Genomic DNA, 27987 nt, shown 5'->3' with positions numbered 1-27987 from the left:
AATACTCTGAACATCTGGAAGTAGGCCTTCTTGGAACCCGACTCTTTCCAGTGCTCTGAACAGATTTTTAACTTTCTCCCACAGTCTGCTCCGATGTACCAATACCTCGATAGGAAAATGTTCAGAGAAGCCTACCAGATCGCCTGTTTGGGAGTGACAGACGCCGACTGGCGTGAACTGGCCATGGAAGCTCTAGAAGGACTTGAGTTTGAAACTGCAAAGAAGGTACCCATCTTGTCGGTGTGCCAGTTTGTCCTTGGAGGCTCTCTCCTCAGTCACCCCTTCACTGTGGGCCTGGCAGGAACAACCTTCCCAAGGTTCTTTCTCTGGAGGACCAGGCCCTGTCCTCACGGAAGTTGGGAAGATCTCAAGCAGATAATGCAGTAAAACATGTGGTTGGCTCTGGCTGTTAGTCTTGGTAGCGATCATTTATATAAAGATAAAAGCCTGGGTCTGAACAGCAGCCACTTATCACCCCACCATTGTTGTTAGCACCGGCTTAGTGCAAACGAGGTGGTCAGCCTCTGATTCCCACGGCCTCCCCTAGTGACTCAGACGGTCACTTCCGGTCTAGTCGATTAAAGCAGTTAACCTTGTCTAGGCACATGAAGGCTCCCAGATGTGTTTCCATCTGAAGACTGAGGGAGAAAGACTGACTTCCAGCCTCTCTCTCATCCTCTTTCCCTGCCTCTTCTCCCATAGCCAAGTTGAGAGCCTCCTTCTGCCCAGGCTGCCGGTGTTGAGGGACCCGTGGACATATGTGGTACCTGCCTCCTGTTAAACAGGACAGTGGAGCCAGCCCATGTGTCAGAGCTGTTCCTACCCTTTTCTCTTGGCCCGGCCTCCCTGCCTCTGTTCTAAAATGGGGTGTGAAAATGCATAGTCTCCTTCATTTTGAACTCACTCTTGAGGTCTCCATAGGCCTGGTAAAGGGCAGTTTGGAGTAGCTGCGCAAATGCCAATCATACACAGAGAGCTGGAGGCAGAGCATTGGGGAACATGTACAAGGCCCTGGTTCAGTACACAGCATGTAAGGAAAAATAAGCCTACTCAATAATTGCCTACGTGTTTGTAGATCAGATAAGCATCCGGGGACTCGGGAGAGGCGAGGCTCCTCCTGCCCCTCTCAGAAATGCCAGCATATGAAGATGTCTGCTCTTTGTGACCAGGAAGGAATTGTCTCCCTCTAGGCTGTCCCCTTTCATGTAGTACTGCCCTGCACCACCCAGCACATGGCCCCTTCAGTGGCAGAGCAGATGTCTAAGTAAAGGGAACCGAAACTGGGCCATACCCTTTGATCCAGTTCCTACCTACCCTGCGTCCCAGAACACAGAACAGACACGATCGTTTCAGAGCACCGGGCTCTTCGTTAGAGTGGTTGGCAAAGGACAGTTGTGTGCACACTGCTTGTGGGCAGCCTGCTGTGTAGGAAAGGTGTACGACTCTGACCACAGACCTCGACCAGTGTTTTATCTTAACCCTGAATCCCTGACTGTCCTCTCCCCAGGTGCCAGTCACTCAGTACTTAGACTTGTGGACGGAAGGGCCTGGCCTAGAGAGATGTCCCCACTAGATGGCACCGAAGAGCTGCTTAGTGCTGCCAGCTGCCTATGTTCCCTGCTCCCCACTTCCCTCTGTGGAAGTTGTTCACAGTCTTGTGACTGACCACTCCGAGGAGCACCGTGACTCTGCGGTATATCAGGGCTGAAGGATGTCAGTGGCAGATTTATCAAGTTCACGGATACAGTGGCCAGAACCACAAAGACTCTTGGAGAGGGCCTCGCTTGCCTGACCATAACGAAGATAGCTGGAGCCAAAAGGCAAGAAGGAAATAGGCTCAAGGTCCTGCCTGGGCTCAAAACTTGGCTGAGACTTGAGTCTCCTTTTTCTACTCTGCCCAGCACCAGGGACTGATTTCTGTGCTAGTTTCAGGAAATACAGATGAGGAAGGCAGCTTGTCAGACCTTTGGATAGTCCTGCTGGACCTTTATCCACTGCTGCCTGAGACACCTTTATCCTGTTAGTTCTTCAGGAAAAGCCAACTGCTGGGCACTGTGTAATGTGCCTGCCACCCCAGCATCTCAGGGCTGAGACAGGAAGATCCCCTGAGTGCAGGAGATCAAGGCCAGCCTATGCAACAAAATAAGCCCCTATTTCAGAAAGAACACCACTTGCCAGATCCCTCCTGGGCTGTGCTTTGCCTAATCCTGCAGTCTGCCACTGCCGTGCTCAGACAGGAAGTGTCATCTCTAGGGTATCTCCTCCCGCTTGTGTAGCTCTTGGCTCAGGGAGATTTAGCTCTCTATTTAATCTGTCCAGCTTACCCTTTCCACTGTGAACCCCTGAACTAGGGAGGGGACAGAAGCCAAGTGAAATCCTGTGTCCCCAGCCTTTGAATAGATTCTGGCCCTATAGGGTGAGAGGGTGAAATCGCACTGTGGTCATCTGCAAGGCAGCCAGAAGCCGGATGACTTGATCACTCCCCCCAGTTCTTCTAGCACAGAGGGTGCCTTGCAGGAGCCAAGGGCTGTCATGCATTCTAAACCATAATGGCTCAGGAGTTGCTGCTCAGGGCATGTGTCCGTCCATTTCACGTGGACAGCACAGAAAGCACAGCTGGGTAGAAATGTTGCCGGCAGAGCACATGAAGGTCAGCTCCCCCAAGCCCCTTGTGGTACCTGAAAGCAGCAAAAGGCGCTTCACCGGCACCGCTCTGCCTGACCCTCACAGCCTTCCAGAAATGCACGCATTAGAAGTCTGCCTCTACCGTGAGTCTAAGCAGACAGTGCACATTCAGGTTTAACACGCAAGCTTGCTTTCTAGAGACTGGAAGATCATTCCTGCTGTCCCCCTACAAAGCCATTCTTCCCTGGGCTTTCTCCTCCTCCTCTCCCTGTGTACCCTGTGTGCCCCGTGTGTGAAGCGCCATTGGGTTAGCAGAGCTGTCTGCTGCTCCCCATCCAAGTCACAGGTATAAGCGTGCAGGCTCTTGTCTCTGTCTTGCCTTCTCTGCAGACACCATTGACTGGAATCAGCCCAGCCTGCCTTTCCATTATGAGCAGTGTCTGGCAAGGGGTTCCACTGCAGACTACAGGATCATAGTTCTGTTTTACCTAATCCCAAAATGATTGATGCTCCCAGGACTTCTTTACAGTTCTTTGTAAGGACTAATCCTCGAGATGAAGACAGGCTGCGCCTCGCTGGGTGGCACACCTCCCAAGCACACAATGATGAATCAGGCTCCCCTCCCCTGCTTGCTGGCTCTCTTTCTAGAGCTCGATGTGCTCCCACCCCCACCAGCCTGTGGAGAACAAGAAGGCAGCTGACTCTGTTCTTTTCTCTTCCCATAGGCCTTTACCAGGGTCCAGGACCTTCGATACCTGGAACTGATCAGCAGTATTGAGGTAACGTCTTCTCAGGATTCAGTGGCCAGTAGCCCTGAGGACATGGGAGCACAGGCCTTCTGATCTGTTCTGGGGGATAGAGTGCCCAGTTACTTGGTAGTTGAATGAGGCAGAAGGATTTGGTTTCTTTTAATCTTTGATTCCTTGTTCCTAAAATGGGGTCTATGCACTGGCAATGGTGGTACTCACCTTTAATCCCAGCACCTGGGAGGCAGAGGCAGGCAGATCTCTGAGTTCGAGGCCAGCTTGGTCTACAGAGTGAGTTCTAGGACAGCCAGGGTTACACAGAGAAACCCTGTCTTGAAAAACCAAGATGGTGGTCTATCATTCCCTGGTGTGTCTGTGAGGCAGAGTCAGGCTCTTGTGATGTGATATGCCTCTCTGGGCATGACTGTTGCCGTATTCCTGGACTCGAGCAATCTGCCAGTGAATGAAGCATTTCCCAGATGCTCCTAAGCTGCTTTGAGACCTACCAAGCCATCCTCCTGCCCAGACGGCCTGTGATGGGCTGAAGAATCTGGTTCTGACTGCACCATTTATGGGTGATGGAAGACACTATTTTTAATTTCTGTGTATTCCATTGCTGTCTGACTATCTGTAAAAAGGCATACATATTTTTTCTCCTGAACAGATTTATTGTGAGGCTAAGGGAATGGGAGACACATTTGAGCTCTCAGTTGGAAGCAGTGATGAAATTGCAAATGTCTTGCCCCTTTAACTCGGTTCAGCAGAGGAAATACTTGATGTGGCCCCAGCCTTGTGCAGGACCCAACATTGTGCAGAGCCCAGCCTTCTACAGGGGTGGGGGTGGGAACCAGCAAGCAGAGCTGAGACAAGAGGTGTGACGTTACGCACGAGGTCCTTAGTACAGTGAGGCAGGTGCTAGCGTCGCCAGCCCTGTTCAGTGGGCGAAGAAAGGGAAGTTAGGAGAGGATGGGACATATCCTTGAGGGGATGTGTTCAAAAACTTAGCTGAAACTCAGACTTGGTCCCCACTTTTCCCCGAGCTCTGCCACTTTGTGAACCTTCCCTGCCCCCTTCTACCCAGCAGGTTGTCTACTGTCTATCCTCTCACATAGGTGGACAAGGTCTGGCTGGGTGCCATTGTCCCGAGCTGCTGGCTCAGGGCTGGTCCTTGGAATTTCATGCAAAGCTTTCTTTGCACAAAGACAGCTGGCCTCTGTGAGAGTGGGCTCTTTTCCTTGTGATGCCTTACTTAGTTGAAAAGGTCTAACCTCTGCCAGTGACCTCAGAGCTGAGAAGTGTGCTGATAGACTGTCTCTGGGGAAGAGCAGAGTGTGTTCAGGTGATCTGTTGTGACTGTCCTGAGGCCTTGGCTTCCGGCTTCTGGGTAGCCAGCATTGACCAGGGAGCTGTGTACCTCAGTGGGTACCTGTTGAATAACTGGGTGATAGCATGGTGGCAGAATAATCTGCCCTTGTTGACAGTCCTCTGTGGCCGTGTGGCCCCCACCCCACACTGGCTGACACCTACCTCCCTATAAGAGTTTAAGTCACTCACAAGTTTTAGATGTCAGCGTATTCGGTTGATTAGCCTGCACCGTGCGAAGGTTTAAAAAATTATTTCTGGGGCTGGAGAAATGGCTCAGTGGTTAAGAGCATTGCCTGCTCTTCCAAAGGTCCTGAGTTCAATTCCCAGCAACCACATGGTAGCTCACAACCATCTGTAATGAGGTCTGGTGCCCTATTCTGACCTACAGATATACACACAGACAGAATATTGTATACATAATAAATAAATAAATATTTTTAAAAAATTATTTCTGTTACTGGTGAGGCATGTTGTCTCCAGCTGCTGAGACTTCTACCAGCTTGTCTAGGAGTTTGATTCCCTGTCTCATCTTCCTCCTGTGATACACTTGATAGAAAACAAGCAAAAGCAACTGCTGGGGCTGAGGGGCCGAGTGCTGGCAAGTGTTGACAAATACTGGCGCTGTAGACTAATGATTGTCCCCACACAGGGAAGGTGTGTGGATGCCTCTCTCCAGCCTCAGCACTGCTCAGCGCGCATGCTCTCACATGTACACGTGTGTGTTCACACAGGGGTGTGTTAGGGTGGAAGCTTTGTGTGACCTTGACCGTGCCTGGCTCAACTCGCATCTCCCTTTCCTTCACTCCAGTGTTTGGTGGTGCTAGGGTCACTGAGAGCAGTAGAGGTTTCCTGTGTTAAGTGGACATTAGCAGACAGTGTCCTAGTCAGGGCTTCTGTGCCCTGATAAGACGCCCTAAACAAAAGCAACTTGGAAAGGAAAGGGTTTATTTCAGCCTATGGCTCCATCTGCATCCCAGTCCATCACTGAGGGCAGTAGGGCTGGACTCAAATAGATCAGGGCCTTGGTGATAGGAGCTGAAACAAAGACCGCAAAAGAGAACTACTTATAGCTTGCTCAGCAGCTGCTTTCTTTCTTTCTTTCTTTCTTTCTTTCTTTCTTTCTTTCTTTCTTTCTGTCTGTCTGTCTGTCTGTCTGTCTGTCTGTCTGTCTTGTTTTGCTTTTAAGACAGGGTCTGTCTGTGCAGCCTTGGCTGTCCTGAAACTTGCTCTGTAGACCAGGCTGGCCTCCAACTCACAGAGATCCACCTGCTTCTGCCTCCCAAGTGCTGGGATTAAAGGTGTGTGCCACCACTGCCTGGCTCTTAGCCTGCTTTCTTATAGCACTCAGAAGCACAGCCCTGGGGTGGCACCACCCAGAGAGGGCTATACCCCCCTACACTCACACATCAACCATGAAAATATACCCCAGTCTTGCCTACAGGCCAATCTAATGGGTTATTCTCTGTCTGTCTCTGTCTGTCTCTGTCTCTCTGTCTCTGTCTCTCTGTCTCTGTCTCTCTGTCTCTGTCTCTGTCTCTGTCTCTGTCTCTCTCTCTCTCTCTCTCTCTCTCTCTCTCTCTCTCTCTCTCTAATAGCCCTGGCTGTCCTAGACTTTCCCTGTAGACCAGGCTGGACTCAAACTCACAGAGCTGCCAGCCTCTGCCTCCCAAGTGCTGGGATTAAAGGCGTGAGCCATCACACCTGGTTAGGGTCATTTTCTCAACTGAGGAACTTGTTGACATACATGCAGCCAACACACAGTGTCTCCTCTTCTCTTAGAAACAGTAGCCTAACCAGATTTGTAATCCTACTTTATGGCCTCCATCTTGGTTGAAAATCCCATGAAAATCCCACACTTTGTTCTTGCCACCCAGGTGTCTGGGGCTTGGTGGGGGGGGGTCTTAGGAATGCAACACTGTCCCCGACTGGCTAGTGCACACTGTCCAAGCTATCCTGCGGTTGCCTTGGGCAAGCATCCAGGAAAGCCGTCCTGTGGAATTTCCACTGAGCAAACAAAGGTTTGCCTTTTGTTTGATCTTCAGTGGTCTGAAAAAAAGAGTCTGCTTTTGTTGTTGAATGTCCCCAGTAGAGACGTAGGTGAGAGACATGGCAGCCCAGGAGCCAAGTGTGGGCTCAGTAGGAAGACCCAAGGGCTTAGCCCGAAATAGCAGCAGCTAGCCTTTGTACAGGCTGCTTCCTGCCATGACTGTGGAAGCCATTTCCCGTGCTTCTAATTTTTCCAGGAGAGGAAGAAGCGGGGCGAGACCAACAATGACCTGTTTCTGGCAGACGTGTTTTCCTACCAGGGGAAGTTCCACGAGGCTGCCAAACTGTACAAGAGGAGCGGGCATGAGAACCTCGCACTCGACATGTATACTGACCTCTGCATGTTCGAGTACGCCAAGGTAAGCCCACCACATCCTGGGTCCAGCCTGCCACCAGGAGTATCTTAGGCCATGTGTCCAAGCAATGATACAGACAGAAAAAGGTGGTGACCTCAGAAAAAGGATAGGTAGATTAATAAAAGGGGACCTGCAGGGCCCCTGGTTGAAACTGAAAGCTGACCCTGAAGGTAGCTGTCAAAGGGACAGCCCGTTCAAGGTACCTGCCAGCATACCAACATGTCACCAGATACTGAGGGCTTAGGACAGTCTCTACAGATTCCTTCAGACCTGGGTCAGGAGCCACCAAGATTGGTGACAAGCTGGGCCTACCACGTGGTCCTACCTCAGAGTCAGTCCTGAGGTACTCTAGACTTTTGAAGGAGCGTCCTAGACACATGGACTTTTGTGAGAATGAGCCCCACTAAAGAGCCAGAGCCCTCCACGCATTGCAGCTCAGCCTCCAGCAAGCCCTAAACTTGGGTGTGGTACAGTAAGGCGCTTCCACGGAGGGCTTCTGTATCCCTGCCTTTCTGGGTAGTGGCAGAAGAGGCTCTCAAAATCCTATTGAGTCCTCAAGCCCTAGCCACAGCTATTCAGTGACTGTTAATGCTAATCTCTTAGCTCATGAGTCCCAGGGAGAACGGCTTCCCCCTTCATCTCTGTCTGTGCCTAACCAATGCTGGGTTCTTTTCCTACCCGTCTGTTAGACCGGTGGCTGCTTCATACAGGCATGAACCCCTGGACCACTCCTGGGGCTTCTTCCTTCACACCTCAGATCTGGGCTCTAGGCTTCCCCTGCCCTTTCATCTTTCTTAGCCCCCTCTAAGTTCCTACCCATATCCCTCCAGTACTACATGAATGCTCTTTCCATTGGGGCAAAAGCATTAAACTTAAAAGGCACCAGATCCTAGGGTTAGAATTTGGGCACCAGAGAGCCAGTCATCCCTGGTTGTTCTTTGGGACATTGATGCCTTCCTTGGAGCTGCTGGTGGGTAACTTATGGCATGGCTGAAAATGCCTGCTTGACATCTGCAGTGCAGTGTGACTGTGGGGTCCATGCCATCTGCAGTGCAGTGTGACTGTGGGGTCCATGCCATCTGCAGTGCAGTGTGACTGTGGGGTCCATGCCATCTGCAGTGCAGTGTGACTGTGGGGTCCATGCCATCTGCAGTGCAGTGTGACTGTGGGGTCCACCATTCGCAGTGCAGTGTGACTGTGGGGTCCATGCCATCTGCAGTGCAGTGTGACTGTGGGGTCCACCATTCGCAGTGCAGTGTGACTGTGGGGTCCATGCCATCTGCAGTGCAGTGTGACTGTGGGGTCCATGCCATCTGCAGTGCAGTGTGACTGTGGGGTCCATGCCATCTGCAGTGCAGTGTGACTGTGGGGTCCATGCCATCTGCAGTGCAGTGTGACTGTGGGGTCCACGTCATCCTCAGTGCAGTGTGACTGTGGGGTCCACGTCATCCTCAGTGCAGTGTGACTGTGGGGTCCACCATTCGCAGTGCAGTGTGACTGTGGGGTCCACCATTCGCAGTGCAGTGTGACTGTGGGTTCTACCATTCGCAGTGCAGTGTGACTGTGGGGTCCACCATTCGCAGTGCAGTGTGACTGTGGGTTCTACCATTCGCAGTGCAGTGTGACTGTGGGGTCCACCATTCGCAGTGCAGTGTGACTGTGGGGTCCACGTCATCCTCAGTGCAGTGTGACTGTGGGGTCCATGCCATCTGCAGTGCAGTGTGACTGTGGGGTCCACGTCATCCTCAGTGCAGTGTGACTGTGGGTTCTACCATTCGCAGTGCAGTGTGACTGTGGGGTCCACCATTCGCAGTGCAGTGTGACTGGGGTCCATGCCATCTGCAGTGCAGTGTGACTGTGGGGTCCACCATTCGCAGTGCAATGTGACTGTGGGGTCCATGCCATCTACAGTGCAGTGTGACTGTGGGGTCCACGTCATCCTCAGTGCAGTGTGACTGTGGGGTCCACGTCATCCTCAGTGCAGTGTGACTGTGGGGTTCACATCATCCAAAGTGCGTGTGACTATGGGGTTGCACTAGTGGGTGAAAACTCACATAGCTCAGCCTTTGCTTCTTTCTCAGCATAGCATAGCATAGCTACAGATCAATGTAGTTCTGAGAACTGCACAGAACAATGCATAAAACCCTAACGCGCGGGGGCTGGAGAGATGGCTCAGCAGTTAAGAGCATTGCCTGCTCTTCCAAAGGTCCTGAGTTCAATTCCCAGCAACCACATGGTGGCTCACAACCATCTGTAATGAGGTCTGGTGCCCTCTTCTGGCCTGCAGGCATACACATAGAAAGAATATTGTATACATAATAAATAAATAAATATTAAAAAAAAGAAAAACAATAAAACCCTAACGCGCTGAGCTGTAGGAGGAGTAGCCAAGCACACACCTTTAATCCCAGCACTCAGGAGGGAGAGGTGGGTGGATCTCTGTGAGTTCAAGGCCAGCCTAGTCTACAGAGCTAATGCTAGGACAGGACAACATTGGATAGACTCTGTCAGAGAGAAAGAGAGGAGAGATATGAGGAGTGTGACTGAATTAAAAGTCCACATCCAGGGATGTGCCTTGGTAGTAGAGCAGGTGCTTAGCATGAGAGAAGCCCCTGTTTAATCTCAGCATTTCATGCAGTCACACACACAAAATTTAAGAGAGTAGAAGGGCCACAGATGGCCTCTCCCTGGCCACCCTCCTCCTGCTTTGGCCTCCTTTTTTTTTTTAAGATTTATTTATTTATTTGTTTGTTTGTTATGTATAGAGTATTCTGCCTGCATGTATGCCTGCAGGTCAGAAGAGGGCACCAGATCTCATTGCGGATGGCTGTGAGCTATCATGTGGTTGCTGGGAACTGAACTCAGGTCCTCTGGAAGAGCAGTCAGTGCTCTTAACCACTGAGCCATCTCTCCAGCCCCTGCTTTGGTCTCTTCCCATGGTTCACTTGCACTCTGTGCGCATGGCCTCCCACCCAGCAGTGCAGCTACTCATACACCCCATCTGGTGTGGCTCTCCGTGAAGGTAAATACTCGGGGCTTGTTTTGACTCTAATTTTTGATCACAGTTCTGAGTATGTTGGTTTCATCTCACACGCACGCACACACACACCCCACCCTGGCTTGCTAGTCTGCATTTGGAAATATGCACACACACACACACACACACACACACACACACACACACACGTGCACACACACACACCCCACCCTGGCTTGCTAGTCTGCATTTGGAAATGTGTGCACACATACACATTGTGTTGGGGGTAGGAGATACTGTGCTTATTAACATGGCATGTTTTTGTTTACTCGAAAATTGCTTCCCAAGATTCAATCTGGTTTTTGGAAAATTTTTAAATTACATTCCCACGTACAAATAAATTGTATGTTTTCCGGACAAGTGACATGTTTATGTGGTGATAAAGGGATTATAATGCTCTTAACTCTGTGTAGTGAGTCCTTATCAGAAGCCCCGAGCCTGAGAACCCCGTTCAGTCTCATTCATCACTCAGCACGGCCTCTTTCTGTCCACTCCAGGACAAAGTCTCTGCTGTGGTCCCAGATAACGTGTAAACTGGCTTCAGAGACCCAAAAGGCCTTTGAAAACCACTTGGTTGAGCTTTGGAGGAACTCTTTAGACTCAGCTTGAATTAAGTCACAGTTGACTGCTGGGATTGAGGAGGTGTGCCTCCTGTCAGGGAGGTTGTGCAAGCTTTGTGCCCGCGTGGTCTTCTTGGGGAGACGCCTCACATTGTAGCCCCTCTTAGCTTCTGACCTTTCCCTTTGCTATCTCACTGAGCGCTGGCTTGCCAGAGTCCCTCTGAAGGACGCGTCTCTGCTTTCACAACGCCTGTGTCTGCTGCTAACCTCAGGCAGCTAGCTGAGCGGGACAGCTCTGTGTACATGAAGAGCTGATGTCATCACAGTGCCGAGAGGAAAGTGTGTCTATAATGGCCCAAGCCAGGTACCCTTGGTGGCTGGTCCCTAGCCCTTTCTCTGTGTGCCCCAAGGGGAAGCAGAGGCCAGCATTAGGTGACCCTGTCTTTACTTGGTCCTTAACAGGTAAAATGATGCCCTTCCTGAATTATTTGGTTGTCTTAGGCCAACCTAATATATGGTTTTAGGGTCTACATATTACCCTGAAAGCAAATGGAAAAAGAAATGAGCTAATTGTTCAAGTGGGTTTCAGCATACATTGCCTGCACTTTCCTGACAGATGAGTGTTAATTGCGAGGAAAGGAGTGCTTTTTTTGTACTTTGTGAGGTTGGCACAGAGCACTCTATGCAGGGTACGTTCTCTGAAGACAAACCACTCCTCACTAGCAATGCAGATCTGGGTTTCTTGCCTCTCAATTCCCTCTTTTGAAAAGCCCCACCTTAAAAAATGTCAGCACTGAGGCAGCTTCAATAGTGGCAGCACTGTCCTGAAAAAAGGTGATATTCTGAGGCTGTTTCTGCTGTATTTGGGGGATAACCCGGGAGAGCTGGTCATGGCCCTCAGGGACCACCCCCACATGGGGTAAAGGAACTCAGACCCTGCCCAACCCCTGAATCTTTAGACTATTTCATCTGTGGCTCCTGCTGTCCCTCCATGGGCCATATTCCTACTTGTGCAGTCCTGATCTCAAGACAAGATCTGGTGTCACTCAATTAAGAAGTGGACAGCACTGGGAGGCAGAGGCAGGCAGATCTCTATGAGTTCAAGAGTTGCCAGTCTAGTCTATATAGCAAGTTCTAGGCCAGCCAGACTGTGTTTGGGAGAAGAAGAAAAAAGGAGGAGGAGGAATGAACCAGAGTGTTTTGCTGGTTGTCTGCCATAGACATATCTCAGGAGCAAAGCCAACAGAATGATCTGAGTTTAGGCCATAGAGCAATTGAGAAAAGACATGATGCCACTTCAGTGTGGCAGCCAAAGGAGGGCACAAGGGACTAATCCCAGAGCTCTGTGCATCATTGTGCGGTCTGGGGCCTCTGCTGTCACCCCAGGGTGTGACTAGTGATGGCAGAACCAGTATTTATAGTTTCGCAGCCATTCGCAGCCAGTCGTGTTTCTGTCAAACTGTGTGGAGGTCGCGGAGTAACTCGCAGTCCATGAGGTGTTTAGAACAGGTGTGAAGGGAAGGAAACATGAAGGCTGCAGTTCCCGACACGTCCCTGTGGCCCCAGCAGCACTTGTGGGTGGTCCATGCACACTCCCTTCCTGGACACCTGGGACTGCCCCGCTCAGTTGCATCCTGCTCCTGTGCACAGCCACGTGGAGCTCTTCCCTGCTCTGCTTTCAGGAGCTGATGTAATGCTGGCACAGGAAGTCCTAATCCGGAGTGTTTTTGTTTGTTGTGCTTCCTCAGGATTTCCTTGGATCTGGAGACCCTAAAGAAACAAAGATGCTCATCAGCAAGCAGGCCGACTGGGCGAGAAACATCAACGAGCCCAAAGCTGCGGTGGAGATGTACATCTCAGCGGGGGAGCACACCAAGGCCATAGACATCAGCGGCAGCCACGGCTGGGTTGACATGTGCGTTTCAGCCCCTGCCCCGGAGCTCTTGGCAGTGTGTCAACTCTGAGTTTTGATTGACAAGGGAAAAACTGTTTCTCTAAATATCTGAACCAAACATGCAAGTGACTAGGCTCTCTAGAAGAGGAAGAGCTTGAACAAGGTAGCACTGCCTTTGAGGAGCTTGAAGAGTGGGTAGTAGGACCTAAGGACACACACAGATGTCCCTCAGGTACTGTGTTGACCTTACAGGCATCTGACTCTCCCGGCACCAAATCGGTATCTTTACGTTCATCTAGCAAATGAAGAAATGAAGGCAGAAGGGACTCTTGTGTCCTCAAAGGCCAAGCACTTGGCGAGTCGTAGGGCTAAGCTTCAGACTTTGACATGGGTGGTTTTAGTACCCCTAACACTGAGCATGAGAGTTCTGAGTGTACAGAAGAGCCCTCTGTCCATCAGGGAAGGGGACTATCTGGGAGGAACCAGGGTGTCTTTCTTTTTCTTGAGTCCTTCCATAAAGAGACAATTAGAAGGAAAACTAATATAGATAAGAGACTAGTAGGCCAGCAGGGACTGCGGTGGCTTGAAGCCCCAAGGGAGAGTAGAGGAGCTGTAACAGAGGAATAGAAGCTAGCTAGATACAAGGGAATGGAGGAGGGGGAACAGGCCGGAGCTGTAACTACATAACTATGTGCCACATGATGCTTCCGTCTTAGGACTTGGCACCCACCCTCCAGGTGCCTTTTCAGAAGACTATGCTAAAGGCCACTACTGGTTGTTCAGGTGGCAACAGTGTGGCCCACAGATAGAAGCCAGTGGCATAGTTAGGCCCTGAGGAGGACAACAGGTTGGTGTGTGGGTCCTTCACCAGAGGACCTTGTGGGTAACCTACCCCCAACCTTTCTTCCCTTGTCTAGGAACAGTATCTCAAAGATGCAGGCTTAGATCTTAGACTCTGCCCCAAGAATTCTCTACAAAAAGGGTGATGCTGATGGGAGCCAAGCAGGCTTATGTCCTCTACTTCCCCCACTAGTTTCTCATATGTCACTTTGATTTGCAAGTGCTATGTATTAAGTTCCCCTGGGGACACTTAACTAGCTCAAGGAAGAGACATTAGTGTGTTCTGTCCCTCTTCTGGGTCTGGCTGTAACAGGCACCTTTCCCCTAGGAATGCTGGTTTGGTGGGTGGGGCTCTTGGGCTCTGGGGGGCTGCCTGTTCTACCTTTCCCTAAAAACACGTCCTTTTGCTACTGAGCAGTGTTATTTTTAGATGCCATTATTATTCTGAGCGCAGACTGACAGGCCTCCCTGAGCCTGCCTGTCTGAAATTCGGTTTTGTTACAGCCTCTTCTTTCTCACACAAAGGAGACTGGGCAGAGCCCTCTCCCTGAGAGCTGCTTTACTGGGCTGCCTAGATCCCAGACCACTGAATCCAGCACACGCCCTGATGGGTAGGAGGAGGACCGGTCACTACTGGGAAGACATGAGTGACTTGGGGACCTCCCTGCAGTCAACACATTAGCCACGAGGACCCTGCCAGGGCTTCTAATCTTCCTTCTGGCCTAGGACAGGCTTCACACTTGCCACTTCCTCCAGAGTGTCAGTTGCTGAGACAGTCTCATGCCCCAGCAGCTGCTTTTCCTGTGGGAATTCCTGACAGTGCTGGAATGAGCCCTCTGCCACTTCCTGCTGTGGAGTCTTAGGTACAGGGCTTCCCCTCTGTGTAGGTCAAACTTGAGCCAGCTCACTACAAAGTGGGGTTCTTATATGCTTATACCTCCCTCTCAGGGCAGGAAAGTGATTCTGTGAGACCACATCTGGAAGGTCCCATGGGTCCTTCTCGACATCTGGCAGAGGATCCCCAGATGTCACTGGTAAGAGGCATGTGAGGTATGGGTAGTGTCTTGAGTGGCAGCCACTCTTGGACCCTATCATTGCTTCTGGAGTGTGCATCCATTCTTCTTATAACTGCTTGTGAGTTATGAGACCCCAGGGTCCACAGCTCCATTGTTAGCGTGGTGCATAGCAGGAGCCGGCCCAGAGCCTCCCACCTCGTCCTCCCTCAGACCCTCACAGATGTCCTCCCTTCCTTTCCAGGTTGATTGACATTGCTCGAAAGCTGGACAAGGCTGAGCGGGAGCCCCTGCTCATGTGTGCTCGGTACTTCAAGAAGCTGGACAGTCCTGGCTATGCTGCCGAGACCTACCTAAAGGTCGGTGACCTCAAGTCTCTGGTGCAGCTGTATGTGGACACCAAGCGCTGGGACGAGGTGAGAGAGTGAGTGCACTCACTGTGTTGGGACTCTTAAGTGAGCCCCTGGCTGCAGGCCAGTGAGTACTGAGCAGCTGGGGCTAGGATGGAGAGAAGCGGCCCTCAGAAGAGAAGGGCCGTTGCCTGACAGTCAGGTTTTTCCTCAAAGTCCTTGAGCCAAAATGTCTTGGAGGGCCTTTTCACCATAACTTGCCATTTGTCCTTATATTCATTCACTCAGTCAGAAAACTGTGACTGGCTGCCTGCTCTGGGCCAGCCCTGTGACAGGCACTAGGGCCGTGAGGATCAGTGTGAGGAGCTCCAGTACCTGCTGCTGGCCTGAGCCATCTCTCACCATCTCCACAGTCTCGGGCTCACCTCTGAAGCAGGGACACACAGAATGGCATTTAAAACCTGTATGGCATTTGGCAGAAAATGCCAACCATGTATTTCAGATACAAGCTAGCAAAACTGTTTCAAGGGCAGCTGTCCCTGCCCTCGCCCCTCTTCCCAGTCATGGCTCCTGTGGGGTAAGAGGATCAGTAAGGAGAATGAGCCAGGCTGTCCTAGAGCCAAGGCTGGCGAGGCAGCCAGGGCAGAGCGTCTCTGTGTCTGTGCCCTGGAGAGTGTCACCTGGAGAGATTAGTGGTGTCTCTTACGGAGCACAGCAAGGCTCTACCTGAGTAAGAGCAGCCTGCCTCCTGCCTGTCCTCCAAGTGGCTCCACTTCCTGAGGGGACAGGCTGGGATGAAGCAGTAATGGCTCCGTGAGATAAATGTTACTCGGCAGCAGCGTTAGCTCATCTTAGCTCTCCCGTGCTCCTCTGCTGCTCTCCTGGCCTGGCAGGTGGTTTGGGCTTTAATGAAGCCGTCACCGGGTCCCATAGAGCACTGTGTCCGCAGTCCCCTGACAGCGAGTAAGCAGCGATGGAGATAATGTCAATCAGTTTCCTTAGGTGTCGCCTGCAATTAAAAGAAATCTGTTTGCAGCGCTACGGGAGCCCACGCAAACCCTCAAAATAAAATGTTTCCGATTCTGTGCTGCTTCTGTGGTCCAGAAGCAGACTGTGTTGTTACTGAATCCAGTCGGTTGCATATTGCCGTTAATTGCCTTTTGTTTTCAGAGAGCTGGTTTGTTTTTGTGTTGCTGGGGGTGGTTGGAGGGGGAGACACTCTCCCCCTCTGAGTTGTCAGGCTGGCAAAATATGACATCCCTAACAGATTCAGTCAAGTGCCACATTTTCAGGGGCTGCGGGGGCCGCTTCATTAAGAATGCCTCAACTCCTCCCTCTAGGCCTTTGCTTTGGGTGAGAAGCACCCTGAGTTCAAGGATGACATCTACGTGCCCTATGCACAGTGGCTAGCAGAGAATGACCGCTTTGAGGAAGCCCAGAAAGGTAGGCCACACAGACTGCACTGTGTAGAAGGGGTGGGGAGGGCTGCTGAGACTTGGGACAGAGGCTGCCTAGCCCCTCCCTCAGCAGGTCCCAGGACAGGTGCCTTCATCCTGGCTCAGGATGTGTTTGCTGGTGAAAGACTTCAGAACAAGGACATGGACGGTGAAGCCACGCCCCCTGGGTCCGTTGCTTCTCTGTCCAGTGCCCCAGACAGGCCCTAGATCTTTAGCAGTTTTCTGTTAACTTGCACAGCACCTTTCAGTCTTAAGGTTGCTCTCTGGTATGGGCAACAATGTTAAGTACATTTTGTGGATGAGGGAGCTGAGAATGAAGGAGGCAAAGGCATTTGCCTGTAGTCCACTAGCTGGGAAGCTGCAGAGGACATGAGCCAAAGCATCCGTAGTCAGGACAAAAGAGAGAACTGCCCTTACTGGTGGGCATAGTTTCACCTTCCTTTTCCTCTACCGAGATAGAAACGGACGGTGATTCTGGCTCGGGCAAGCCAAGCAATCTCTCTGCCCCTTGGTGCTTCTGTTGGTGAAATGAGCCATACCAGGGTGTGAGGGCATCTGAAATAGAGGCACATTAACTGATAACACTCATCATTGGTTAGCCATGTGACTGCCTTCACTATGGCAGGTGCTAGCTGGGCACTTAACCTGCATAACCTTGAATCTTGCCAACAGCCCTGCTGAGACGCAGAGGCTATGTGTGCTAGCGAGCGGCAGAGCTGGAATTGGATCGGGATCTGTCCAACTGGGAGCCTAATTCTTACGCCTGTTTAGAAAGTCTCCTAATTGAAGTGGGCGGGCCGTATTCCATAGCATCTCATTTACACTTCTATATGGTAGCAGTTGCCACCTCCTGACTCACTGCAGAACAAATGTCCCCCTGTTGGAGCTCCGGGGTTAAAAGCCCCTGTGAAGGACAGCATGTTCTCTACCCCTCAGCATTTCCAGAGCACCCAGTTGCTGAAGTATCTGCATGTTTGGGCAAAACACATCAACCTATCCATCTGTCTGTGTCGCCCTTCCAAGAATCCATCGCCATAGTAACTTGGTACTCAGACAAGAGACGGGAGATGAGAACGAACCAAGGCCAGACCTTTTCCTTCTCTGCAGACGGAGGATATGGGTCATAAGGATGCCCACGCGTGTGCAGGTGTCAGAGGTCCTAGTCTTTCTCTGGCAGGCCCAAGGTCCCCAGAAGTTGGTCACATGGTAGTGAGGGGCCCAGGAAATTTCTGTTAAACAGACATAGGCATGATTAAGGAATTCTTCACTTGTTTTCACAAATGCCTGGGTTGTGAGCTGAGCCAGATCTTTCAAGGTTGGTATCTGAAAGTGCACAGCTAATGATGGGTTCAGGACTGGACTGGCTTCTCTTCCCTGACCAGAGCATGATGCTCTGCCCCTACCTGCCAAAGCCCATCATATTCTTTAGAAAGGGGTTGGTTTTCTTCTTTAGAAGTTTGTCCTGAGGATTTAATGCAGTAATCAACAGTGGAGGTGTTTTGTGAACCACCAAGCTCCACAGAGTAGCAGGTCCTGATAGTACCACCTAAGAGTTTCAGAGTCTCATTCTCTGTGTGCATTGCCAGGCTTTGGTGCCTCAGGTTTTCTCTCTGCCATGCCTTGCTAAAGTAGGTTGCCATTTCCCAGCCAAAAGGAGTGTATCTCCCTGTGCTTATTTCAGGATGTAGCCTTGGTTATTTATAGCCTGAGGCCTGAGAGGCGCATCTCAGCAACCAGGCACCACAGATGCTGCAACTAGTGGCCTGCCTCCCCAGCACAGTCTTCCTGCTTTATGTCTGACTCCCCGTGACATGCATATGCTTTCATGGCCCTAGCATTCCACAAGGCCGGGAGGCAAGGGGAAGCAGTTCGCGTGCTAGAGCAGCTCACGCACAATGCCGTGGTGGAGAGCAGGTTTAACGACGCTGCCTATTATTACTGGATGCTGTCCATGCAATGCCTCGACATGGCGCAAGGTGAGTGAGTGACAGCCGGCTGGCCTCTTCCCTGGCCCTTCTCTGGCACCAGATAAAATCAGAAGAGCAGGGCTGTTTCATTAAAGCCCTGGGCTTGTTTATTGAGTGTGTTGTTCCTGAGCATGCTTTGCAGTGCCACAATCTGGCCTGTCATCTCTTTCAAGTTTGCCTGTAAGTAGGTCTGGCTGGCAGTCTGTCTTCTGGGTGGGAGGTCCCACCCTGCATTGCTAATTCAGAGCATCTCCTTCTCTTGCTACCTGGGAGCCTGGAGCTGGGCCCACATGAGCCCTGGCTTTAAAAAAATTTTTAATTAAATGAAAAGATGAAGAGATCACCTTACAATAACCTACTCCAGAGTCTCCCTCATCCCAGGCAGGAGGACAGTTTCAGAGTCGCTTTCGGTGGTTTCCCATGGTGCCCTGAGGCATTCTGAAGTGGAGGGGAGGGAGGTAACTGTGCCCAAGGCCGTGTGTGGTGGTGAGAGGAGTGCTGGAGACAGAGTCTGCAGGGTGGCAGTGCCTTCCTTAATGCTCAGCCCCATGCCGCTTCCTTCAGGTCACCCTGAGGCACAGCTGTCAGCTCCCAGTCAGAACATCAGGCCCAGGTGTGAGCTGGGGTTTTTCTGTCCTGGCCCTTGATGTGCACTTCAGATAAATAGCTGACAAGCGGAGGTGCAACATGGACACAGCTAGCCAGTGAAGGCACCATCTGCCCACCCTTGTCCTGCCAGGCTCCTCTGGTGTGACCCAGTGGACAGAGCTGGGAGGGTACAGTGTGTTGCCTGGGAGAGGTCTGTCTTCAGGTGCTTCCTGGCCCGGAGCTCTGCCCAGCCAAGATTCTTATCATCCTAGATAAGATGGACCACTCCTAAGCGAGCACCTGTCCATCACTGCCCTCTGAGCAGCATAGGAAGAAGCAATACTATTTGACACATTTCCCCCTCCTGCCCTCCTCCCCTCCCATCCTCCTCTCCTTCTGCCCTCCCCCTTCTCCTCCTCCCCTCCTCTGCTCCTGCCCTCCTCCCCTCTTTTCCCCTCCTGTCTTTCTCCTCTCCTCTCCTGTCCTCATACCCCCCTCCCCGCCCCTCTTCTCTCCTTCTCATCTCCTCCTCTGCTCCCCTCCTCTCTCCCAGCAGATCCTGCCCAGAAGGATGTGATGCTTGACAAATTCCACCATTTCCAGCACCTGGCTGAGCTGTACCATGGCTACCAAACCATTCATCGCTACACGGTAAGGTGTCTGGGAGACTGAGGGATAGGCGCCTTGGGCCTCACATGTTCAGCAAGGGTCTCTGAAGAAGGGTCTGGAGATGTGGTGACTGCCCAGAAACCCTGCTTTCCTTGGCAAGTGCAGGTGCTTCTCCATCACCTGCCACTTCTTTGCCATGAAGCAAATCTTGGGGCTCAGAGTTATAGTCCAGAGCTGGGACCAGCCGTTCCAGTTTCTAGCTCATTCTCCATCACCTGCCACTTCTTTGCCATGAAGCAAATCTTGGGGCTCAGAGTTATAGTCCAGAGCTGGGACCAGCCGTTCCAGTTTCTAGCTCAGTCTTTGAAGCCTGTCTAGATAAGTGAAGGCTCAAACTCTCTCTCTGGCCCTCAGTTTCCTCCATAAAACGAGAGGGTTGCCCTGATCTCCAGACACCCACAATTGGTTGCGGTCCTTCCCTGATTCTTGTGATGAGGCCAGGTTGAATGAGTCGCCATCTGCCTCATCCCATGCCTCCTCAGCACTCCAATCTTGATTAACCCACGATGTGAGCGTATTCTGTGGCAGCAGCTGGGCCACACCAGTGACCCCTGTCAGTGAGTCCCTGCTCGGTGTTGGACACTGTAGCTGTCATCGTGCGCTCCCTTCGATCTTCAGCCACACTGTGACATAAGTATATCCCTCATCTGCAGATGCAGAAGCCTAGGTGCCACACAGAGAAGAACCGCCATTAGCAATGGCAGAGCCTGGGTTAGAGTCCTTACTGACTGCTTCTGCACTCTCAGCCTCTGGGATGTAGCTTCAGAAGTGATTCTGGATGCCTCATGTCCTTCTGGGCTTGTGTGACTGTGGCAAGTCCCGCACCTTCTCTGTACCCATGTCAATGGAATGGAGATGCTAGACAGGGTGCCTGAGAGGACTCTGAGTTTACTTGGGAAATGTGGCTTTGGTTCCTGAATTCCCAGTGTTCCTGCTTCTCTGTGTCTATGCAGGAGTCTCCTCACCTAACAGCTGGGCTCTGTTCATAATGCATGCAGTGCTGGGCTAGGGCCACACTTGGGACCCAGGCTGGCCTCCAGGCCATTCCTCCAAACAGTGCCTGCATGAGGCAGTACCTGTGATGAGGCCTGGAACACAGTGGTGAGCAAGACATAGTCTCTGCCGTAAGGAACTCACAGTGTAGTAAGCAGCACGGCCTCTCAAGGGAAAAGCTCTGAGGAGGCTCTTTGTAGAGGTGGTCCTGCCACCAAGGAGGGGACAAGTGAAGAGGAGCAGGGGGAAGAGTTTGTGGAAGGCAGGCTGTGGCCAAGGCAGTTGAGGATTGGCACTGGGCCGTGCAACCCTGGGTGAGAAAGGATCATAAGATGGCAAAGAGAAACACAGACCCTTAGAGGCTCAGGGCTTCCTTCCCAGAGAAGCAGCGCTGATCTGGACGGTTGCTCACCTAGTGCCTGGCTCCTCACGCTCACGCCCAGGAGAGTATGTGTCTTGGGTTTCCCTCCAGTCCTGGAGCCAACAGAAGCTACAGAAATGTAAGTGGGTAAAGCAGTATGGTAGCACATGCCTGAATCCCAGCACTCAGGAGGTGGAGGCAGCACGATCATCCTTTCTCAAAATATAACCAAACAGAAAGGAGGGCGTGGAAGGACAAAAGAAAATAGGAAGAAAGAAATGTAATTAGGAATTCAGAAGTTGCTGGAGAGAAGTCGTGAAGAGAAGTCGCTGGACAGAAGTCACTGGGCTCTGAACCAAAGAAGTAGGAAACCACTTCTCACAGCTCTGGGCCTCACCAAAGCCGAGCCTGGTGGCTGTAATGAGAGAGCCTAGTCAGACCCTTAGGGAGAGCTCTGGGTGGGAGGGGAGCTGGCCAGCCTGTTACTATCTGAAGTGTGGTTTGCGCTTGTAGCTGGATGGCAGTGTCAGCCTCCCTCAAGCAGGTCTTTGCCATGCACAAGCCCTGTGGAGAGAATCTCCCTGATGACATGGCTGTACTGGCACCCCTGGAAGCAGGAGGTCTGATCACTCCACCAGTGGTCATGGAGACTACCTGTTAGAGCCTGGGCCAGCCTGGGCACGGCGAGCATTTGGTGACACATTGCAGCTGTTGAGGAACAAAGAAGAGGTTCCCTGTGTCCTGCAGGAAGGGTTAAGCATCCCACTAAGTCATGCCCTCACTCCCATAAAGGTCTTGAGCTCAGGGACACTGCAGCTGGGAGAAGAACATTCTCTGGGGTTGGGGGTTAAGTTCTAGGTTCGAATCTCATCTCTCTCCCATTCTGGCAGGTGACGTGGGCTGACCTTTGGTAGGGCATCACTTCCCTCCCTGGTACAATGTGACTGAAACTGCATAGCCCACAAGCTTGTGTTAATGCTGTGGGGCCAACTGCGATGGCCTGCACACAGTAGGTGCTCAGAGTGCCCCTCCTCCCAGTGGGGATGTTACTCCCTTTCTTTTGCTGCAGGAGGAGCCATTCAGCTTCGATCTCCCCGAAACCCTCTTCAACATCTCCAAGTTCTTGCTGCACAGCCTGACCAAGGCCACCCCCTTGGGCATCTCCAAAGTGTATCCTCCCCACCCTCTGTCTAATGGCCCCACTTCTCCACAGAGCACTTAACTGGCAGAAGCGACCTCCCTCCGCAGCCACTGGGGAGTGGGGAGAGGCTCAGCTGGGCAGCTGAGCGGCCAGTGGCAAGATTTAGCTTTCAGGGCTGACTAGCGGCCCCTGGCCTGTGAGTCTGGCCAGCACCTTGTCCCAGGCCTCCCAGAACTCACAAAGAAGGATGGGGCTGGGACCAGGAAGCCCAGGCAGGTCTTTCTGCTGGAATCAGGAGCCATGTCAGCCCAAGTGACAAAGCTGCCATCTAGTAGAGGTGGTGACAAGAGACAAGACCTGTTTCAGAGTACACTGCCCACAAGTAAAATGGAGGCAAGGCCTAGTCAGAGGCAGCTGCCCAGAGGAGGTGACTAAGGCAGCGGGGAAGACTATCGAGAGGGTGGGTGATGTAGAGAGGTGGGTGTGGACAGGCCCAGCTCCTGTGTGGGGTGCTGCTAGTCTCTGTGAGTCTGCTTCTCCACTGCCAAGGAGAGCTGCAGAGGGGAAATGGTCCAGCCTTTCTCACGTCAGCTCCCTGCCCTCTTCTGGCTGGCCCGCCTGCCTCCCGTAGGAGCCCTTCCCAGAAAAGCACCCTCAGCTCCCTGTTCGGAACCCATTTCCTGGAGGGTCCAGACTCATTGTTTACTTCAGGGGAAACATCCCAAACAAATGGCCTTCGCTGTGACAACCCCTTTACCTTTCAGGTCAGCCTTACCACAGGCGCCACAGCCATTCCCGCTACCTCAGTACCTGAATCTAACTTGTCTTGAAATTTCTGTTGATCCAGCATCTTGTTAACTTGAGTGCTGAGCCTTCCCTGGTGTTGTCCAGTAGAAACACAGAAGCGGCTGCTGACACGGTCTGTGACGTGGAGGCATTAGAGTGGAATAAACAGGGAGATCTGCACCTCAGGTTGCTGGAACGATGTTGGGTCCCGCTGAGGAGAGTGAGGGCCATGCGACTTGGGGTGCCAGGGACAGCTGCTTTCCAGGGAGGCAGGGAGGATGAGGAGGGCTTGGGCACAGCCAGAATTAGAGGTGACCTCGCGTGGCATGCAGAGGTTTGTTGTCCTCAGATGAGGGGCTCAGAGGGACCCCAGAGAGCAGGGGAGTTTTCAGTGCTGTGTGGCCCCTCTGAGGCAGTCTACACCAGCTGGTAGGGCTAGGGCAGGGGACCACCTGGTGCCAGGAGGCCCAATAATCTTAAGTCAGGTTATGACTGTTACCTCACTACCAAAAGATTGAGGCTGGCCTAGACTACATAGTGAGACCATGATACCCCTTCCCCCTGCAAAAAAAAAAAAAAAAAAAGAGGCCAAAAAGACCCTGTAGTACTTTTGTCTATTCCCAGGCCTTGCCATCCTAGAGATACAGATCTCAAAATGAACAAATATCTCTTCGGTTCCTGAATGTGGTCTGCTACCAGCACAAGATGCCCAGGGTGGGTGGTATTAGCTCCCGGTCACACTTCTGCTGTCCTTAACCTTGCCGATGTCAGGAATACCCTCTTCACACTGGCCAAGCAGAGCAAGGCCCTGGGTGCCTACAAGCTGGCCCGGCACGCCTATGACAAGCTTCGGGGGCTGCAGATCCCCGCCAGGATCCAGAAGTCCATTGAACTGGGCACCCTGACCATCCGCTCCAAGCCTTTCCACGACAGTGAGGTGAGGGTGTGCCTTTGAGCCTGGTCTTGGTTCTGTTTGAAAGATGGCTGCTGTGTTCTCGGGGCTTCCCGCCCGAGTGCTGGCTTGTCCTCTCCTGCTTAGCTGTCCTCTGCCCCCTGCTCTCCGTTTAGCCTGCTGTGTTTCAACCCTTTGTGCCTAGAGACTGTCTCTTCCCTCAAGCCTTGTTCAGGGCTGACCCTCTTCCTGGGTGTCCCTGTGCTCCCCAGGCCCCACCAACACCCCAGATCTATAGAGTCCTGATTTTAAGCTCAAGCAGGAACTTGTCATCAATAGGCCTGGGTTCTGATCCTAGGTCTACCCCTTCCAAGCTGTGCCTTAGGCTTCCAGTACCTCAGTTGGCTGCCTGTCAGGTGGGTGTTTATAGACCCTTCCCCACAGGTGGCAGGAGGCCACTGTGCCGCATAAAAAAATGTGCCTGACAGTGCCTAGAGCCTGGGGAGTGGCAGGAAGTGACAGTGGATGCATTTGCTCCCATGAAGACAGTGTCCTGCTGAGGTGTGGGTTAGTGGGCTTCAGGTGTGGGCTTCAGGTGTGTCTGTAGCCTTGGCCAGCCTCCCCACAGCACACGGTCCTTTGCCCTGGGAGGAAGTGGCCGGGTGTGTACTTCTGGTTCAGTCTGGGCAGACATGAGCTTGTTTTGTAGGAACTGGTGCCCTTGTGCTACCGCTGTTCCACCAACAACCCGCTGCTGAACAACCTGGGCAACGTGTGCATCAACTGCCGCCAGCCATTTATCTTCTCCGCCTCGTCCTATGGTGAGGCACGCCATTGCTTAAAGGCATGTGACATTGTGCACAAGGAGCTGCCACCATGCCCTACATACAGAATTGCTGTCAGGATCTACAGAGACAGGACCCAGCATGTCCCCAACCCAAAGCCCCACTCTTATTATAATGCCAAGCTGGGGTCCAATGTTCAGTCTGGGAGACCAGTAGGAGCTGTCCTGGCCTCCGTCCTTCAAAGCAGCTGCTATGGGAGGGGTTACTGGAGGCCTGGTCCTCCTCTCCCATGGGGAAGGGGCATCTCTGACCATTCCACCTGCTCACACACTGTCTGGGGTGATAGTCCCAAGCTCCCCTGAGGTCATCCTCTAGTCCCTTCCTGTCCCCCCAGAGGTGCTGCACCTGGTGGAATTCTACCTGGAAGAGGGAATCACTGACGAAGAAGCTGTTGCCCTCATCGACCTGGAGGCCCCAAGACACAAAAGGGAGGGCAAATGGCAGGAGATTGCAAGCAACAGTATCCTGTACTCTGGGCTGAGCAGGGTAGGGTCTCAGCATGGGCTATGCCCACAGGTAGGGATAGAAGGAATAGATCCAAAAAGACTGGGGAGGTCCCCACGTAGTGAGGACTGACATCAGAGGTGGGTAGAGAGTTGGCCAGAGCCTGCAGACACAAGGAGAGTGGCACCTTCATCTTCCTGTGAGGTCCCCTACCCTGCTCCTAAAGGCACCCATCCTGTGTCTGGTCCACAGCTAGGCAGAAGATGTGGTGTGTGTCCTTGAGGGACCCCAGCTTTCGACTTGGATAGCCTTTTCATGTAGTGGTAGCAATCATTACTCAGGCTGAAGCTCCTGGGTGTCACCCCATTCTCGTGGGTGACAGGAGGCCTCTCGGTCTCTGGTTCTACTGTCCAAGTGCTTCATCCTTAGGTAGTTAGAGAGATGGCTGCCAGAAGTGTGGCTGAGGACCCAGGACAGCTTGGTGCTACTCATTGGAATCGTTGACCACACCTAACCAATCCCTGCATACGGCTCTCCTGCCTGTACCAACGGGCAGAGGGAAGGCTGGTGGAACTGGGTTCTGTGAGAGTTTTTGTCCTTTACTCCATGGCTGTGACTGCTGAGTTTCTCAAGCTGCACTGGGCCTGTCTCCACCCACTCAGGGCCCTTGAATGGCCCCTCCCTGCAGCCATCATGTGACTAGAGGACAGGGGAAGCAGATGACCCCACTGGGGCCCCTTCTCTCTCTGGCCTGTGCCCTCCTCCCCATCTTCCACCTGGAGGCCTCTCCGAGCCACTGTATGGTGGAAGCCCCATCTTCCACCTGGAGGCCTCTCCGAGTCACTCCCCAAGGCTGACCTAGCCCCTAGAAGTGAATGTGGGCTGGAGGGTGGTGCCTGAGCCTCCCTGGGCCTCCAGCTCCATCCTTGACCAGAACCCTCCAGACTCCCAGACGCTGAGACTGGATGAGGCTATGGATGCCATAGGAGACGATGACCCGTTCACAGCCAAGCTGAGCTTTGAGGTGAGATGCCTCAAGAGTGGAAGGTGCAGAGAGGCCTGGTGGAGAGCCATCAGTACTTTCCCCAGACACTCAGGGTCCCTCTGTTAGTGTGGCAGTGGGAAAGAGAGCTGGACAGCTTCCTGCGGTGACTGGGTGGTTCCGAGGCCGCTTCAGGGCTGCCGTGGGGAGAATGTCTCTGTCAGGGATGCCTGGAGTTGAGATGTGGTGATGTCCCTTTGGCCACCAAGGATCCTGGGATCAGGCCAAGGGTGTAACACCCATGTACATCTTCCTCACAGCAAGGTGGCTCTGAGTTCGTGCCTGTGGTAGTGAACCGGTCAGTGCTGCGCTCCATGAGCCGAAGGGATGTTCTCATCAAGCGCTGGCCCCCACCGCTGCAGTGGCAGTACTTCCGCTCACTGCTGCCCGATGCCTCCATCACCATGTGCCCCTCCTGCTTTCAGGTACCAGCCTCCCATGGCTGTTTCTCCTGCTGGGCGTGTAGGGGAGGATCGTGAGCTGGCCATAGCCTGCCCCTGCAGCGGGCCTCACGCCAGCACACTGCAGTTCTGCTGTGGCTGGCAACAACTTACGACTTAGCCGCTTCCCCTCAGGGCAACATATCCCGGCCCAGGCTCAGGGCTTACGGGGCACCTGTCTTGCTTCCCTGTGTCATGGGCTGTCTCTCCTTAGATGTTCCATTCGGAGGACTACGAGCTGCTGGTTCTCCAGCATGCCTGCTGCCCCTACTGCCGGAGACGCATCGACGATACTGGCCCGTGAACACTGGCTGGCCTCAGGGACAACCTGCTCCCCAGGCCTCCTTGCTGTCCCCAGACTGTCGGGAGAAAGAATTAAACCTTCAGAACATGTCTCCTGCCCAGATGAAGTTTGTATGCTGGGGAGGGCCCTTGCCTCGTGTAACCACGGGTTTCCTATTTATGGCATTCCGTGCCTTGTAAATAGCGCCAGGAGATGGAGAAGAGTACGTACATATATTTTCTAAGAAAAAAAAATCTGTTACTTTTAGAAGGGCTCAAGTGTTCACGGCAGCCTGCTGGAGCCCACAGATCTGTCAGCCCGTTACTGTGTGCACTTAGCCAACAGATTGCCCCAATAACGACAAATAAAAGGGCTGCTCGTTTCCATCAGCGTCTGCGTCTTAGAAATCCTCATATTGTCTGCAACTTAATTTCCTTATGCAAAAGTGCACCTGTTTCTAATTTGATCTGAAAGGAACATTGCTTTCGCGTGCTCTTAAAAACGTAATCTAATGAAAAGACAGCATGGGAAGGGGCGGGGACATGGGTGTTTGTTGTTGTTTATTCATTTCGTTTCAACGAGGATCCATTTTGACAAGAAAAGAAGATACCTGGCTCCAAAGAATAGTCTTGTCCTTGGAGCTGCCCTGGAGACCAGTCATGAGGTCCGCTTCCACAGGGTGCTCAGCCTCCTGGCTCCTTCCCTTCCTTCTGGGGCATGAAGCTGGAGGTTCCAGCTGGGATCCGTAGGGTGTTGTGGGAAGAAGAACTCACACACACGGGGTACCTCTGCAGCCGCAGCCCCCGTGCAGGCCATCATCAGAAGAGCAGCAGGTGATAGGGCCCTCGGGCTTCCAGCCATGAGTGGGCACCTAGAGGTGTAATCTCGGAAGTCCTCCTGCATGCCACCTGCCCAGGGACAGGCAGCAACACCCCCACACTACCACATACGCAGTATCTTAACAAGTGGGAGCAGGGAGACTGAGCAGCTGGGAGACACACTGAAGACCCCCTGTGAGGCTGGTGGTAGTGTGCCCCCTTGCTGGGATGAAGAGATGAGAGTAGAGCGGGTGGCAGAGGTTAGGCCAGGTCCAGGCCCTCCCCACCCCCTCTGCCTCTGTGGAGATGATGGAGCGAGTGAAGGAGGGAGCCAGACAGTTGTGCCAACACAACTCCTCCGTCGAGTGTCTAATTGCTTATGATCATGCATGCTCTCTCTCGCACTAAACATTTATTAATGTGTTAGGA

At 52.5% G+C, this 27987-nt stretch overlaps 1 protein-coding gene across 5 annotated transcripts in view; it reads left to right on the top strand.

Annotated features, from left to right (window-relative positions):
* The window catches only part of Ift122 (intraflagellar transport 122), a 73435-nt gene extending 46306 nt beyond the window's left edge, over positions 1–27129 (top strand). For 2 of the 5 annotated variants that reach the window (XM_075983085.1, XM_075983081.1), the window contains 15 exons: positions 85–225; positions 3351–3404; positions 6980–7141; positions 12484–12650; positions 14727–14898; positions 16173–16275; positions 18125–18265; positions 19401–19495; positions 21937–22037; positions 23566–23731; positions 24396–24507; positions 24866–24991; positions 25920–25999; positions 26278–26442; positions 26672–27129. In XM_075983085.1, coding sequence (XP_075839200.1) covers positions 85–225; positions 3351–3404; positions 6980–7141; positions 12484–12650; positions 14727–14898; positions 16173–16275; positions 18125–18265; positions 19401–19495; positions 21937–22037; positions 23566–23731; positions 24396–24507; positions 24866–24991; positions 25920–25999; positions 26278–26442; positions 26672–26761 — 1875 coding nt within the window. In that variant the 3' untranslated portion in view covers positions 26762–27129. Of the gene's footprint in view, positions 1–84; positions 226–3350; positions 3405–6979; positions 7142–12483; positions 12651–14726; positions 14899–16172; positions 16276–18124; positions 18266–19397; positions 19496–21936; positions 22038–23565; positions 23732–24395; positions 24508–24865; positions 25048–25919; positions 26000–26277; positions 26443–26671 lie in introns of all 5 variants that reach the window. The other 3 variants (XM_075983083.1, XM_075983080.1, XM_075983082.1) reach the window with 2 other exon arrangements.
* Positions 27130–27987: the final 858 nt, after the last annotated feature.

The sequence above is a fragment of the Microtus pennsylvanicus genome, chromosome 8 (genome assembly GCF_037038515.1).
Source record: "Microtus pennsylvanicus isolate mMicPen1 chromosome 8, mMicPen1.hap1, whole genome shotgun sequence".
NCBI classification, from domain to species: Eukaryota; Metazoa; Chordata; class Mammalia; order Rodentia; family Cricetidae; genus Microtus; species Microtus pennsylvanicus.
The sequence above is the reverse complement of the archived record's forward strand: the minus strand, read 5'-3'. Positions and strand labels throughout refer to the sequence as shown.